Source organism: Larimichthys crocea, chromosome XXI (genome assembly GCF_000972845.2).
Source record: "Larimichthys crocea isolate SSNF chromosome XXI, L_crocea_2.0, whole genome shotgun sequence".
Lineage (NCBI taxonomy): Eukaryota > Metazoa > Chordata > Actinopteri > Sciaenidae > Larimichthys > Larimichthys crocea.
Window position 1 is genome coordinate 8636986 of NC_040031.1, and position 12192 is coordinate 8649177.

General features: G+C 44.1%; 2 protein-coding genes across 11 annotated transcripts in view; both read left to right on the forward strand.

Annotated features, from left to right (window-relative positions):
* wwp2 (WW domain containing E3 ubiquitin protein ligase 2) overlaps window positions 1-3396 on the forward strand; it is a 59869-nt gene extending 56473 nt beyond the window's left edge. For all 5 annotated transcript variants that reach the window (XM_027272707.1, XM_027272708.1, XM_027272706.1 and 2 more), the window contains 6 exons: window positions 463-603; window positions 705-825; window positions 1305-1409; window positions 1490-1586; window positions 1901-1973; window positions 2829-3396. In XM_027272707.1, the coding sequence (XP_027128508.1) occupies window positions 463-603; window positions 705-825; window positions 1305-1409; window positions 1490-1586; window positions 1901-1973; window positions 2829-2928 (637 nt within the window). In that variant the 3' untranslated portion in view covers window positions 2929-3396. The remainder of the gene's footprint in view (window positions 1-462; window positions 604-704; window positions 826-1304; window positions 1410-1489; window positions 1587-1900; window positions 1974-2828) is intronic.
* A 1356-nt stretch (window positions 3397-4752) lies between these two features.
* Window positions 4753-11483, forward strand: adat1 (adenosine deaminase tRNA specific 1). 6 transcript variants are annotated; one of them, XM_027272711.1, is made up of 10 exons: window positions 4753-5035; window positions 5867-5935; window positions 6025-6079; window positions 6148-6278; window positions 7246-7798; window positions 7879-8024; window positions 8293-8392; window positions 8493-8579; window positions 9922-10033; window positions 10629-11483. In XM_027272711.1, exons 1-10 carry the CDS (start codon window positions 4894-4896, stop codon window positions 10671-10673), a joined length of 1440 nt encoding a protein of 479 aa, XP_027128512.1. In that variant the 5' UTR covers window positions 4753-4893; the 3' UTR covers window positions 10674-11483. The 6 variants fall into 6 exon arrangements, with proteins under 6 accessions (XP_027128512.1, XP_027128514.1, XP_027128516.1 ...); XM_027272713.1 differs by having other exon boundaries at window positions 9973-10033; window positions 10629-11482; XM_027272715.1 differs by lacking the exons at window positions 9922-10033; window positions 10629-11483 and adding exons at window positions 8736-8795; window positions 8905-8958.
* The last annotated feature ends 709 nt before the right edge of the window (window positions 11484-12192 follow it).

The following is a 12192-nucleotide window of genomic DNA, read 5'->3' on the forward strand; positions in this document are numbered from 1 at the left end:
AAAAACTCTTAAAGAACTTGATTTAAACTCTTTAATCAGACTTTCAAAAACAATGAACACAGTCAAGAAGTAGAGCTGGTCGTCCACTAATCATATCATCGGAGGTTCGATCCCCGCTTCCTCCAGTCCAGTTTATTTATTAAAGATTGAATTTATTAAACAAAGTTTTGTTTTGACTCTCAAATGTCACTTACACCCGTCTATATTTTTATATTTTTGTATAGCATATAATCTTTTTAATTAAAAGAAACAACTGAACAACCTATGTCTGTATGGCTTTATGAAAACAGTTACATGTTATGATTTCTGATTATTACTGCTTATTAAGCATGAAATGGACAGGAAAAATAAAGTTCCTTATTTTCAAAATAAAGTTCACTGAACTGTCGAGTCAGAGCCTGATTCCACAGAAAAAGAGGTTTTAAATTAAAAATGTTCTGATGTTTGTTTTTGTGTCTGCAGAGAGAACAACCTGGAGGAGTGCGGCGTGGAGCTGTACTTTGCGCAGGACATGGAGATCCTCGGGAAGGTTTCCACTCACCAGCTGAAAGACGACGGAGAGAACGAGCTGGTCACGGAGGAAAACAAGGAGGAGTACATCAGGTACGTGACCTTGACTTCAAAAAGAGTCTTGAGAGAAATGATGTCAGCGAGCGAAACCACAAAAAATAAAAATAAACGACCGCTCCTCTTTCTTCTCATAGCCTGCTGACAGACTGGAGGTTCACCCGCGGGGTGGAGGAGCAGACCAAAGCCTTTCTGGACGGCTTCAACGAGGTGGTTCCTCTGGAGTGGCTTCGCTACTTCGACGAGAAGGAGCTGGAGGTGAGGAGGAAGAGGAGAAGAAGGAGACCATTTTGGCAGATTTGTTTGCTCATTTTATTGTTTAATTACTTTTTACAAGTCGCTTCAGATAAAAGCGTCAGCTAAATGTAAAGGTCTGTAGCATCACTGAAAGTTTATAACAACAAGGTTGAAACTTTGGAGAGACGTTCTGCTGTGCAGGATGTGAGCTGACGGGAAGCTGCAGCCGTGGCTCAGTTTGTAAATTGCTCCTGATCCTGATTGATGAACCGTTTCTCCTTGACTCCTCCCGCGGCCCCGAGCTTTCATCTAAATGAGTCCACGTCCCAGCAAAGAGAGAGACGGCAAATTAAATTAGTCTGGAAGCCGAGACGGGACACACCATGACTCACGGTGTTTTTAACGCTGTCCTGACGCCCGTGTCGTCCTCCGCCTGCTGATGAGACACACTACGGATGAAGGACACGCTGGACTTTAAATGACTTGTCTTTGTGTTGCAGCTGATGCTCTGCGGGATGCAGGAGATCGACTTAGCCGACTGGCAGAAGAACACCATCTACAGACATTACACCAAGAACAGCAAGCAGATCCAGTGGTTCTGGCAGGTCAGCGAGCTCTGCATCTAAACACACACACACACACCTCTGACATGAAGCTCTGATGGATGTGTTGTTTGTCCCTGCAGGTGGTGAAGGAGATGGACAACGAGAAGAGAATCCGTCTGCTTCAGTTCGTAACAGGAACCTGTCGGCTGCCTGTCGGAGGCTTCGCTGAGCTCATAGGTAAACACGCAAGCTTCAGCAGAAATATCATTTTTACTCACCGGTCAGTCGATGTCAGGCGACTTCAAACACAACTGCAACCTTCCTATTAATGTGAAAAACTACATTATGTTTCATTGACAACATCTGTGAGGAAAAACTAGATTTAAGAAGTTTAAATATTCTGAATATCAGCACGACCTTGAGTGTGATATTGTTTAATTGTACAGTTCAATCATTAAGTGTTTAAATTCATGTTTAAAGTTATCAAAACAAATTTTACAATATGTCACTTTGAATTAAATTAATTTGTTGTTGTTTTTTAATCCTTTCAGGAAGTAACGGTCCCCAGAAGTTCTGCATAGACAAAGTGGGGAAGGAGACTTGGCTTCCAAGAAGTCACACATGGTAAGCTGCTGCTTCGTCACAGAGTCTCTCCAAGCTTTGATTATTTATTAGACGTTCATGTGAAAACAGTTTTTTAGTTAATCCAAGATGTGGCTGCAAGAGTGTGAACAGTAAACAGTGAGGCGGACGTCAAATTACAAATATAAATACTAGATTACATGCTGTGTTGTTTCCGGAGACCCTCGTGTCTGTCGTTGACATTAGACAGACTTTAGTGAATTTCTGCCCGGCAACCAGCTCGACCAATCAGAGCAGAGCAACAAATCGGCAGCTGTGTCCATCAGTTGAAACTGCTGAGAGAGAGAGAAAGTTCACCTTCAAAAAGAGACCACCATGACCAAACCGTAGGTCGTATCAACGAACGAAAGGGATGACAAGCATCCTCAAATCTCCCTAAACGTGTACATATATAATTTGTGTGGCTAAAGTTTAAAAATACGACCACTAGAGCGAGGTAAAAAAAACTTCCAGAAACTTCTACTCTCAGCTAATATGGGAGTAAATGTGGCAGTTGGTGGGTGATCCTGACGCGTCTGAGCTAACAGAGTCAAAACTATAAGTCCGACAGCTTCAGCAGGTTGATGTGAGCGACCGGCACAAGTTTCCCTACAGTTTGATGTTAAAATTGTTTCTGTAGAGTGAAATTTGTGCCACTGAGAGCAGATTTTTTGGGACAAACTTTCCTCTCCCTCTCCACTCTAGCCGGTCATGTGACTCACTCCGAACATTCCGTCCATAAGCGCCCATGTTAAATTTTCCCGCTCTTTTTGAGCAACTATTCCGTTACCGTTAAAACCAAACATTAGCTCTACCGTGCCGTTACAAAATGACTAACCGTGACCCGTCTCCTCGCAGCTTCAATCGTCTGGATCTGCCGCCCTACAGAAGCCTGGAGCAGCTCCGGGAGAAACTCATGTTCGCCATCGAGGAGACGGAGGGATTCGGACAGGAGTGATTTCGGGGAAACGAAGACGCTTAAAAGAAAAAGAGTGGATTCATTTTGTTTTTGTTCTTAATATTATTTTACATTTGTTAATCACAGGGCGGAGAAATCACCTGTCATCTATAGCCCCATCACCTGGGGGGCGATGATCATGTTATAGTGGACTGAATCATGGAGACACAAGAACATAGAGGAAAGAGTATGAGTGAGAGTGTGCGCGTGTGGTTGCCCACATTAATGCCATTGTGTATATGCATATAAATGGCGTGTATGACGATGTGGGCTCGACAGGATGGCACATAACAGAGAATTATATTTGTCACACGACGTACACCTCGACTCACTGCTTTAGAAAACGCACCAAAACCACCAGACGACGGGATCATTTTAACGCCGACGGCGACTCACAACAAAACAGCACAGCTACCCGCTAAAATGCAGTATAACATATCTACAGAGAGAAATACATTTTTTAATATTTTAAAGAGACGAGAGAGGCAGAGAGAGGCAGTGTATGAGTGCATGTGTGCGTCTGAATACGAGGCAGACAGATGTTATCAAGACTTAGAGCACCTCTGTTACAGAGGCTAGAGAGACCAGATGTGAGTTTATTTTTTATTTTTTATGTTTCTTGTGAAATTCAGCATTTCTTTTGTTTTTCTTCTCCTGTACATAACTAAAATAAATGAGATTTCAATCTTAAAGCTGTGTTTGTGTTTTTTTGTTTCATTCATCCACTCGAAATGAGTAAATGACAAAGAAACAGGTGGAGGCTAACAGCTACGTTAGCCTCCGCATCCTGATTTGAAGTGTTACTGTATTGGTGACGTCGTGTTATCATGGAGATGTAGCCAACTGTAGCTGCTGTTAGCTCAGTTTGTTAGTGGGGCTGACCGACTGTGAGAGAGTGTGAGCGAGCAAGAAGATGGATGGATGGTGGATAGGTAGGTAGGTAGATGGATGGATGGTAGGTAGGTATGTAGATGGATGGTAGGTAGGTATTTAGATGGATGGATGGTAGGTATGTAGTTAGGTAGGTAGGTGGATGAATAGATGGATGGATGGATGGATGGATAGGTAGGTAGGTATGTAGATGGATGGATGGTAGGTGGATAGATGGATGGATGGATGGATAGGTAGGTATGTAGATGGATGGATGGATGGATGGTAGGTAGGTGTGTAGATGGATGGTAGGTAAGTATGTAGATGGATGGATGGTAGGTATGTAGATGGATGGATGGTAGGTAGGTAGGTTAGTAGATAGATAGATGGATAGATAGATGGATGGATAGATGGATGGATGGTTGGTTGGTTGGTTGGTTGGTTGGTTGGTTGGTTCTAGAAGATTGCACTCGCAACAACAGACCAGTAAAACAATCAGCAACATCTTGCTAAACTTGTTAAAGTAGAGTCTGCTCTGTCCCTTCCTGTAGACAGCCTCAGCGTTGCATCTCCAGTCCAGGCTCTTATCCAAGTGAACGCCCAGGTGCTTGTAGTCCTGCACCACCTCCACCTCCTCACCCATGATGAGTAAATGTGGGACTGACTTTTAGTGGTTGGTGAGAGCTTGGTGAAATAAAAGGCTGAAAGACAGACGCCGAGCTGGGCTGACTGCTGTTGGTGACCTGGTTGATGTTTGGCTGTAGTTTTTGATCATAAGTAATGTAATCAGAACAAATACTCGAGTACAGATAAACATATTTACCACAGTGGGATTACACTCTGAAACTGGAGGCAACAAACACAAATGTCTGCACAATTGTTCATAAATGAAGGACTTTTATTTTGAAAGTCTGGCGTTTCTTGGCTCGGCCCGGAAGTGACTTCTTCATTTTCTCGAGGTTCCTCGAAGCAGCTCCTTCCGGTTGAGGCTCCTGCACACGTGGTTCACGCATCGTCCGGTTGACACCGTGACCGGTTGAAACACATCCACCGTTCACCCGGTAATCATCTCCGTGACGTCTGCCCGGTGTAACAATGTTTCACGCGGATGAAATCGCCGGTCTGTGCTACGGGCGTTTCAACCAGCTGCCCCGGAGAGGGAAGCCCGAGCCGGGCAGAGAGTGGACCCTGCTGGCCGCTGTGCTCCAACTCACCCGGTGCGCTGACTCTGACACAGGTTGGACAGCCAAATACACAACCCTTCATATTTATACAGTGTTTCATTTATACTGTTTTATTATATGTTAATTTATATTTTATTTAATATTATTTCACTTTTTTTTTTAATTATATTTGACTTTTATTTTCTGCTTCTAGATTTAATGAGCAGATGATACATACAACCATGTATATCATTATGTCGGATCATTTTCATCTAAAAAAAAATAATAATAATATATTCATGGATATTAAACAGATGAAACACAAAAATAGAGACAAAATAAATACACACCAGTGTGATCTAATACAACTATTAAACATTACAACAACAAAATATTACGTTTATTACTGGGGTTGTAGTTTGCAGAGCTGTTTCTCGTCCAACACATTTAATGTGTTAGTCTTCATGTGTAAATCACAGAAACTTTGAATGGCACTTTCCACACAGAGTAGATCTAGACTGTACTCTTTATAATATTATTGTTATTACAGAGACCCAACAACCATGAGCAAGCACTTGGCGACAGTGGCGAGGAAAAACCTCCGTTACGAGGCAGAAACCCGGATAGCGGTGGACGGACTTTGGGAAGAGACTTGCTGAGTTTAGAGAGACAATAATAAAGATAACTATAATCACAATAATAGTATTTGTGGTGGTCGTTATCAGGACCACAGCAGCAGTCTCGACCAATCTGCGATCTAAGCGTAGCCATGATCCATGAGAACATGACGAGACGAGAAAGCAGAAAAACTCAAAGGTCAAAGAAGCCGAGTTAGTAACGTGTGTTAAAGGGATTAAATGTGATAAATGGAGTTCAAATGAAATGTTTCCTTTTCTTTTCTACAGTTGAAAAGAAGGTCGTTTCTTTGGGAACTGGGACTAAATGTATCGGACGCACCGCTATGAGTCCAAAAGGTGTGCGGTCTTTACCCTGTTACTGAAACACTCGGTGCGTCTTTAGTCTCCTGTGTGAAACACTGATGATTTCTCGTCCATCCGCTCAGGTGATGTCCTCAACGACAGCCATGCGGAAGTCATTGCCAGACGGGGATGCATCAGGTCTGTATATTCGGTCTCATCGTGTCTGAAGCAGCTTTTGTGCTGACACACTTGTGTTGAAACTGTAGGTACCTGATCCAGGAGCTGCACGGGGCCGTGAGCGCTGGAGACAGCTCCGTGTTCTGTCGGGCAGATCAGCGAGGGAAATGGAAGCTGAAGCCGGGAGTGTCCTTCCTCTTCTTTACCAGTCACACTCCCTGTGAGTCCAGTATGCTCCCAGTGCTGTATGTTGTATGTACACCGATCAGCCATAACATCATGACCACCTGACTAATATTGTGTAGGTCCAAAACAGTCCTGACCCATCAAGGTCTGGACTCCACCAGTCCTCTGAAGGTATGGTGAGGTGGGGCATCCATGGATCAGACTTGTTTGTCCAGCACATCCTACAGATGCTCGATTGGATCGAGATCTGGGGAATTCGGAGGCCAAGTCAACACCTTGAACTTGTTGTTGAAGCCATCAGGGATTAGTGTTTCCATGAAAGGGTTTACAAGATCTCCAACAATGTTTAGGTAGGTGGTACCTGTCAAAGTAACATCCACATGAATGGCAGAACCTGAGGTTTCCCAGCTGAACATCGCCCAAAGTATCACACCGTCTCCTCGGGCTTGCCTTCCTTCCCTTAGTGCATCTTGGTGCCATGTATTCGCCAGGTAAGCGACAAGCATGTACCTGGCCATCCACAAGATGTAGAAGACCAAGGCACCTTCTTCCATTGCTCCGTGGTCATTGTTGGAGCTTTCAGCAGTGGACAGGGTTCAGCATGGACACCCTGACTGGTCTGCAATGCATTGTGTTTTGACACCTTTCTATCAGAACCAGCATCAACTTCTTGAGGTTGTAGCTCGTCTTATCAGAACCAGCATCAACTTCTTGAGGTTGTAGCTCGTCTGTTGGATCAAACCACACGGGCCAGCCTTCGCTCCCCACGTGTATTGATGAGCCTTGGTCGCCTTCCTTGGACCACTGCATTCCAAGAACACGCCACAAGAGCTGCAGTTTGGAGATGTTCTGACCCAGTCGTCTAGTCATTGCTTGTCCGGTTTTCTGCTTTGAGATATGATACCTGTCACCTGTCAGAGGTCTGAATGTTACGGCTGATCGGTGTATTTTGTCTGTGAAATCTTGGCAGCTAAAGCTAAACTTTGAAACGTTATCACCAGGTGGTGACGCCTCCATCATCCCCATGACTGACAGCGAGTCTCAGCCCTGCCCTCCTGTCACATCTGTAAAGGGTGATGGAGGCACTGATGGAGAGCTGAAGAGGAAAGCTGAGGAACCAAGCGAAGGGAAAAACACTAAACTTCCCCGTCTGGAGGAGCAGGAGACAAATTTAGATGATCCCAAACAAGCATCATCTAAAACTGAAGCTCCATCACAGAGTCACTCTCCAGAAACACCTGACAGTGTTGGACTGCATCCACAGTCTGTCCCAGACATTCACAGAACCGGGGCCAAGTGTGTCCCGGGTGGTCCAGCTGACCCTCTGCACCCTGGCGTGGGGTACCACAGCACAGGGGTGCTCCGGGTGAAGCCCGGGCGAGGAGAGCCGACTCTTTCTCTCTCCTGCAGTGACAAGCTGGCCCGCTGGGCGGTGCTGGGCTTCCAGGGCGCGCTGCTGTCCCACTACCTAGAGGAGGCGCTCTACTTCAGCGCCGTGGTGGTCGGGAAGTGTCCGTACAACCGAGAGGCTATGCACAGAGCTTTGGTCACGAGGTGAGGAGGTAAAGCTGGAACAACGAGCCCGGCGAGTGGTGTAAGGTGAATCAACAGACCCTCTTGAATGTTCTCCACAGATGCTCGCAGGTATCGGACCTCCCTGCTGGTTTCTCTCCGTGTCCGCTCGAGGTGCTTCAGTCCAGCCTGGAGTTCCCCTTCAGCCAGGCCCAGACCGAGCTCCGACACCAGGCCGGACAGGGACGGATCTCTCCCTGTGGGGCAGGTAGGACCTTAATTCAACAGCCATGTGGAAAGATAACTGACTTAGTGCTAAATAATGTCTGAATACAAACACTCCACCCACATCGGCCAACGTATTTTTATTTATTAGTGTATCAAAACTCTGCCAGCGATAGTACGACTTTGGTTTACACTCAACGGTTTTCAAGCTTAAAGGTCCAGTGTGTCAGATTTATGGGGCGCTATCGTCTTCATAACTCTGTTTTTATTAGTGTATAATCATCTCTGAACATGGTGTGCATGTGTTTCAGCCATCAGCTGGTGTAATGTGACCGAGCAGCCACTAGATGTCACCGCTAACGGCTACAAGCACGGAGTCACCAGGAAGGCCCTCGGCACGGCCAAAGCCAGGTGGAGCCGATCGAATGAGAGTTCACAGCGAGTTGCACGTCGCCGCTACGCTAAAAAACAAATCTTATGTTGATGAATGTTTGTGTGTGTGTGTGTGCAGATCTCTGCTGTGTAAACTGGAGCTCTTCACCTCCTTCCTGTCTCTGGTGTCGGCCACCGACCCCTCAGCACTCCCCGACTCTCTCAGGTAACAAGACAAAAGGCTCATTGATGATCTGTGCCGTTTTTTAAAAAAGGCCCAAACTCAACCTCAAGAAAATCACAGACGGAAAAAAAAAGTCACTTTGTCCTTTTTGAAGCACGTCGACGGCGAGGAGAGCGACCACGTGTGTCACAGTCATCACACGTCGACGGCGAGGAGAGCGACCACGTGTGTCACAGTCATCACAGCATGACAAATCAGGTCCTATCAGAATAAAACTTCAAAATATTACTTAATAATTACACTGATTCCAAGATTTATTTATATTAAAATAATGTGATTTATAAAATATTTTAATGTCCTGTTCCAGATAACTCCCTCGTCCCAAAGAAGAATTTACAACTTCAGTTAAAAAATGTGATAAAAGCCCCAAAAAATCTAAATATTAATAAGTAATGTTCAATTAGCTGTGTCTGAACCACAACAGGTCGACTCTGTTTCACACTTTAATCAAAAAATAAATAAGAATCATGCTTTGAAATTCAGCATTTTGATTAGTATCAAGAGAACTCTTGACTCAGTACGACCAACTACTGTCAGCATAACGTTGACGTCTACGATGACGGAGGTGACATCACTCTCATTTCTTTTTAATAACTGAATCACATGTTTGAAATTTGTACTTTTTAATTGTTTTAATGAATCCGTATGAATGATTGTTGACTTCAGGTTGAAGTGGGTAAACACAGTTTGTCATTGGAGGTGAAAGAGGATAAACATTCAGACAGAAAGGCAGAAGAACGACAAAGAAAGATCGGAGACGTCACTGAGTTTAATATCTTGTGTTTTATATGACGTCACCTCTGTCAGACGGAGTTTATTTGATCTGTTCATTAAATAAAAGTTCCTGATGGTTTTATAAAATGAATTAGAGTTTGTGTGGTAACACCTGCTGTGTGTTCTTTGTGTTATAAAGTGTATTATATAAAATAATATATAAAAAGACAAGTTAGCAACAATAAACTATTTATTTATTCAATTAAAAAAGCAGCTCATTAAATAATATATTTAAGACAATTCTTTCATGTTTTATATGATAATACTGACTTTTAAAGTGTCTGACAGAAGTGACAACATTCAAAACCTCAGCTACAATATTTAAGATCTTTTAAATTTAAAATATGAGAAGAGGAATAAAAATCAGAAGCGTGAATCAAAGGAAATGTTTCTCTCAGAACATTCACATCGATTTTTTTTTTTGTAGTCGAGTCATTTTCTCAGGTATTTCTTCACAAACAGCGTCGGGTGTCACATAACTCACCGAGATTACACAGCAGATTGTGTGTGTGTGTGTGTGTGTGTGTGTGTGTGTGTGTGTGTCCATAAGTGGACCGGACCTGGCTGGGATCATGTTATCTGCTAAAATGTTGATTAACAGAGGGACCACTGTTCTTCCTTTGGAGAGGACTGTCAGCTATCAACAACACACACACACACAGGTGAAATGTGAGCACTAAATGTCTCTCACACTCTCTCACACACACACACACACACACAGCCCCTCCAGTATACAATAACAACATACACACACACACACAGCCCCTCCAGTATACAATAACAACATTATCTGCTTATAACAATGGCATGTTTGGTGCGAAAGATGGCCGAGGTATCAAGGAGTGTCTGTTTGAGTTTTCAGAAATCATTAAATGAAGCAGCTGATATCCGGACAGAGGTCGTCATCGAACCGCGAAGTAAACTTCCAGAAAATACTCTGATTGAAACGATACTCGGTGTGTCATTCGATTAAAACTCTAACACTTCCCCAGTGCTCCGAGATCACTGTCCAGGCAGCCCTCGGCTACCAAACTGAGCTAACAGCAGCTACAGTTGTCAGCAGTTCACTGTCCATCAGGAAACTCCAACATTTTCTCCATAAAATATGATCCAGTTTCACCAGAATCAGTGAAATAGTTGGTGGTTTTCGACCCGATCGTACCCGAAAAACAAAGTTACATAGTGTGAGAAGAGACATATGAATGACAGAGACACCGTTCGTGCTTTAACTTGGTTCTTGTCTCTGTGTGTCTTCAGGAGAACCGAGCTGCAGACCTACTTGGACTACAAACAGGCGTCTGAGTCGTACCAGCAGGCCTGGACGAAGCTCCGCGGTCAGGCCTTCCCTCTGTGGCCACGCAGTGACAGAGATCTGCTGCTCTTCCACTGAACAATAAGAAACACACTGACTCATGTTCAGGTCACATTTTTAATAAAAGGACAAACACCTGTTGGGTCAGCTGGATAAACATCGTCACCCGGCTCTGTTACGCTGTTTTCAGGGCAGGTTAATGACCGCTCACCGGTGTCCTCGGATGACGGTTTTATTTTCACAATGTGCATAACGTGTTGTGACTGCAGCTGCCCGGAGTTCACGCTCTGAAAACACAGCACGCAAGATTTTGTGTTTGATTCCCAGTTTGAGCGCTCTCTCCCATTGTGGTGCGGTGCTGACCTATAAACCTGAACCGGGGTGTGTGAATAGACTCCAGTCCCGCTGGGATTCTTAACTCGCTCCAAAAGACAAAGAATCGGTTGAATGTGGATAATTCTGCACAACAGTTAGGTCCTTTATCAGAAGTCCAGACACCGAGTCGATGCGGGGACTGAGCAGCGGTTGTGTTTTTTTGCAGATTCAGCTGACAGTTAGCAGCATGCAGCAGGTCACGCTGTTCTCATTTGTCTGCAGTCCAGATTTGTACTGTGTTGTATAAGTTGCTTACAAGTTTCCCACAGGTCCTTGAAATCCTTGAAAGTCAGTTTGAGGGAGGAAAGCGGGATTGGCATACAACTAAATACTACAGCAGTAGGGATGTAACGATGCATCGTGACACGATTAAAAATGAATTGCGATTCTTCGCGAATGCGAGAGAAGTAGGATATGTTCTTTTTCTTACGTCATCTTAAAAAAAGTCACTGGTTGGTGATTCATTTGTTCAACGTCAGACGTCAAAGTCACGCGGAGCACAGAACGAGGGAAGACATGGCGACGGTAGAAAACAGAGGACGCACAGAGCAGTTTGAAATCACCTGTGTGGAGCATTTTAGATTCCCTATATGCACAAATACAACTGGTGAGAAATGGGACAGACAAAACCAAAAAATAGCATGGAAATATTGCAAGAGACTGCAACATATACAGTACGAGCAACATGCAGCAGCATATCAGCCGCCAAAGTAACGTTCTGCTACCTCGAGAGCGAAAACTGCACATTACACCAGTTTACCTGTGAGATCGTTTCCAAAGAAAGGAGATATTTGTCATGTGTTTTGTTGTTTAAGATGTAATAAAAAGATAATTTAGTTTGGTCATAATTTGTCTGTAGCTCATTTTCATTAAAAAAAAGAGGGAGAGAGAAAATCGTATCGTGAACAAAAAAATCGTGAACCGTATCGAGTCGTGAGTTCAGTGTATCGTTACATCCCTATAACAGCAGTGATGTCCAAAGTATGGCCTGGGAGGGAATGTAACGTTGGACTGCTGGTTTGCTTACGTCTGTATTAAATATCGATAGTATCGATACTAGGTTGGTATCGGTATCGGATCGATACTAACCTGGTGAGGTCGATTCCTCACTTTAAGTTCCGCTCTTGTTTGCAA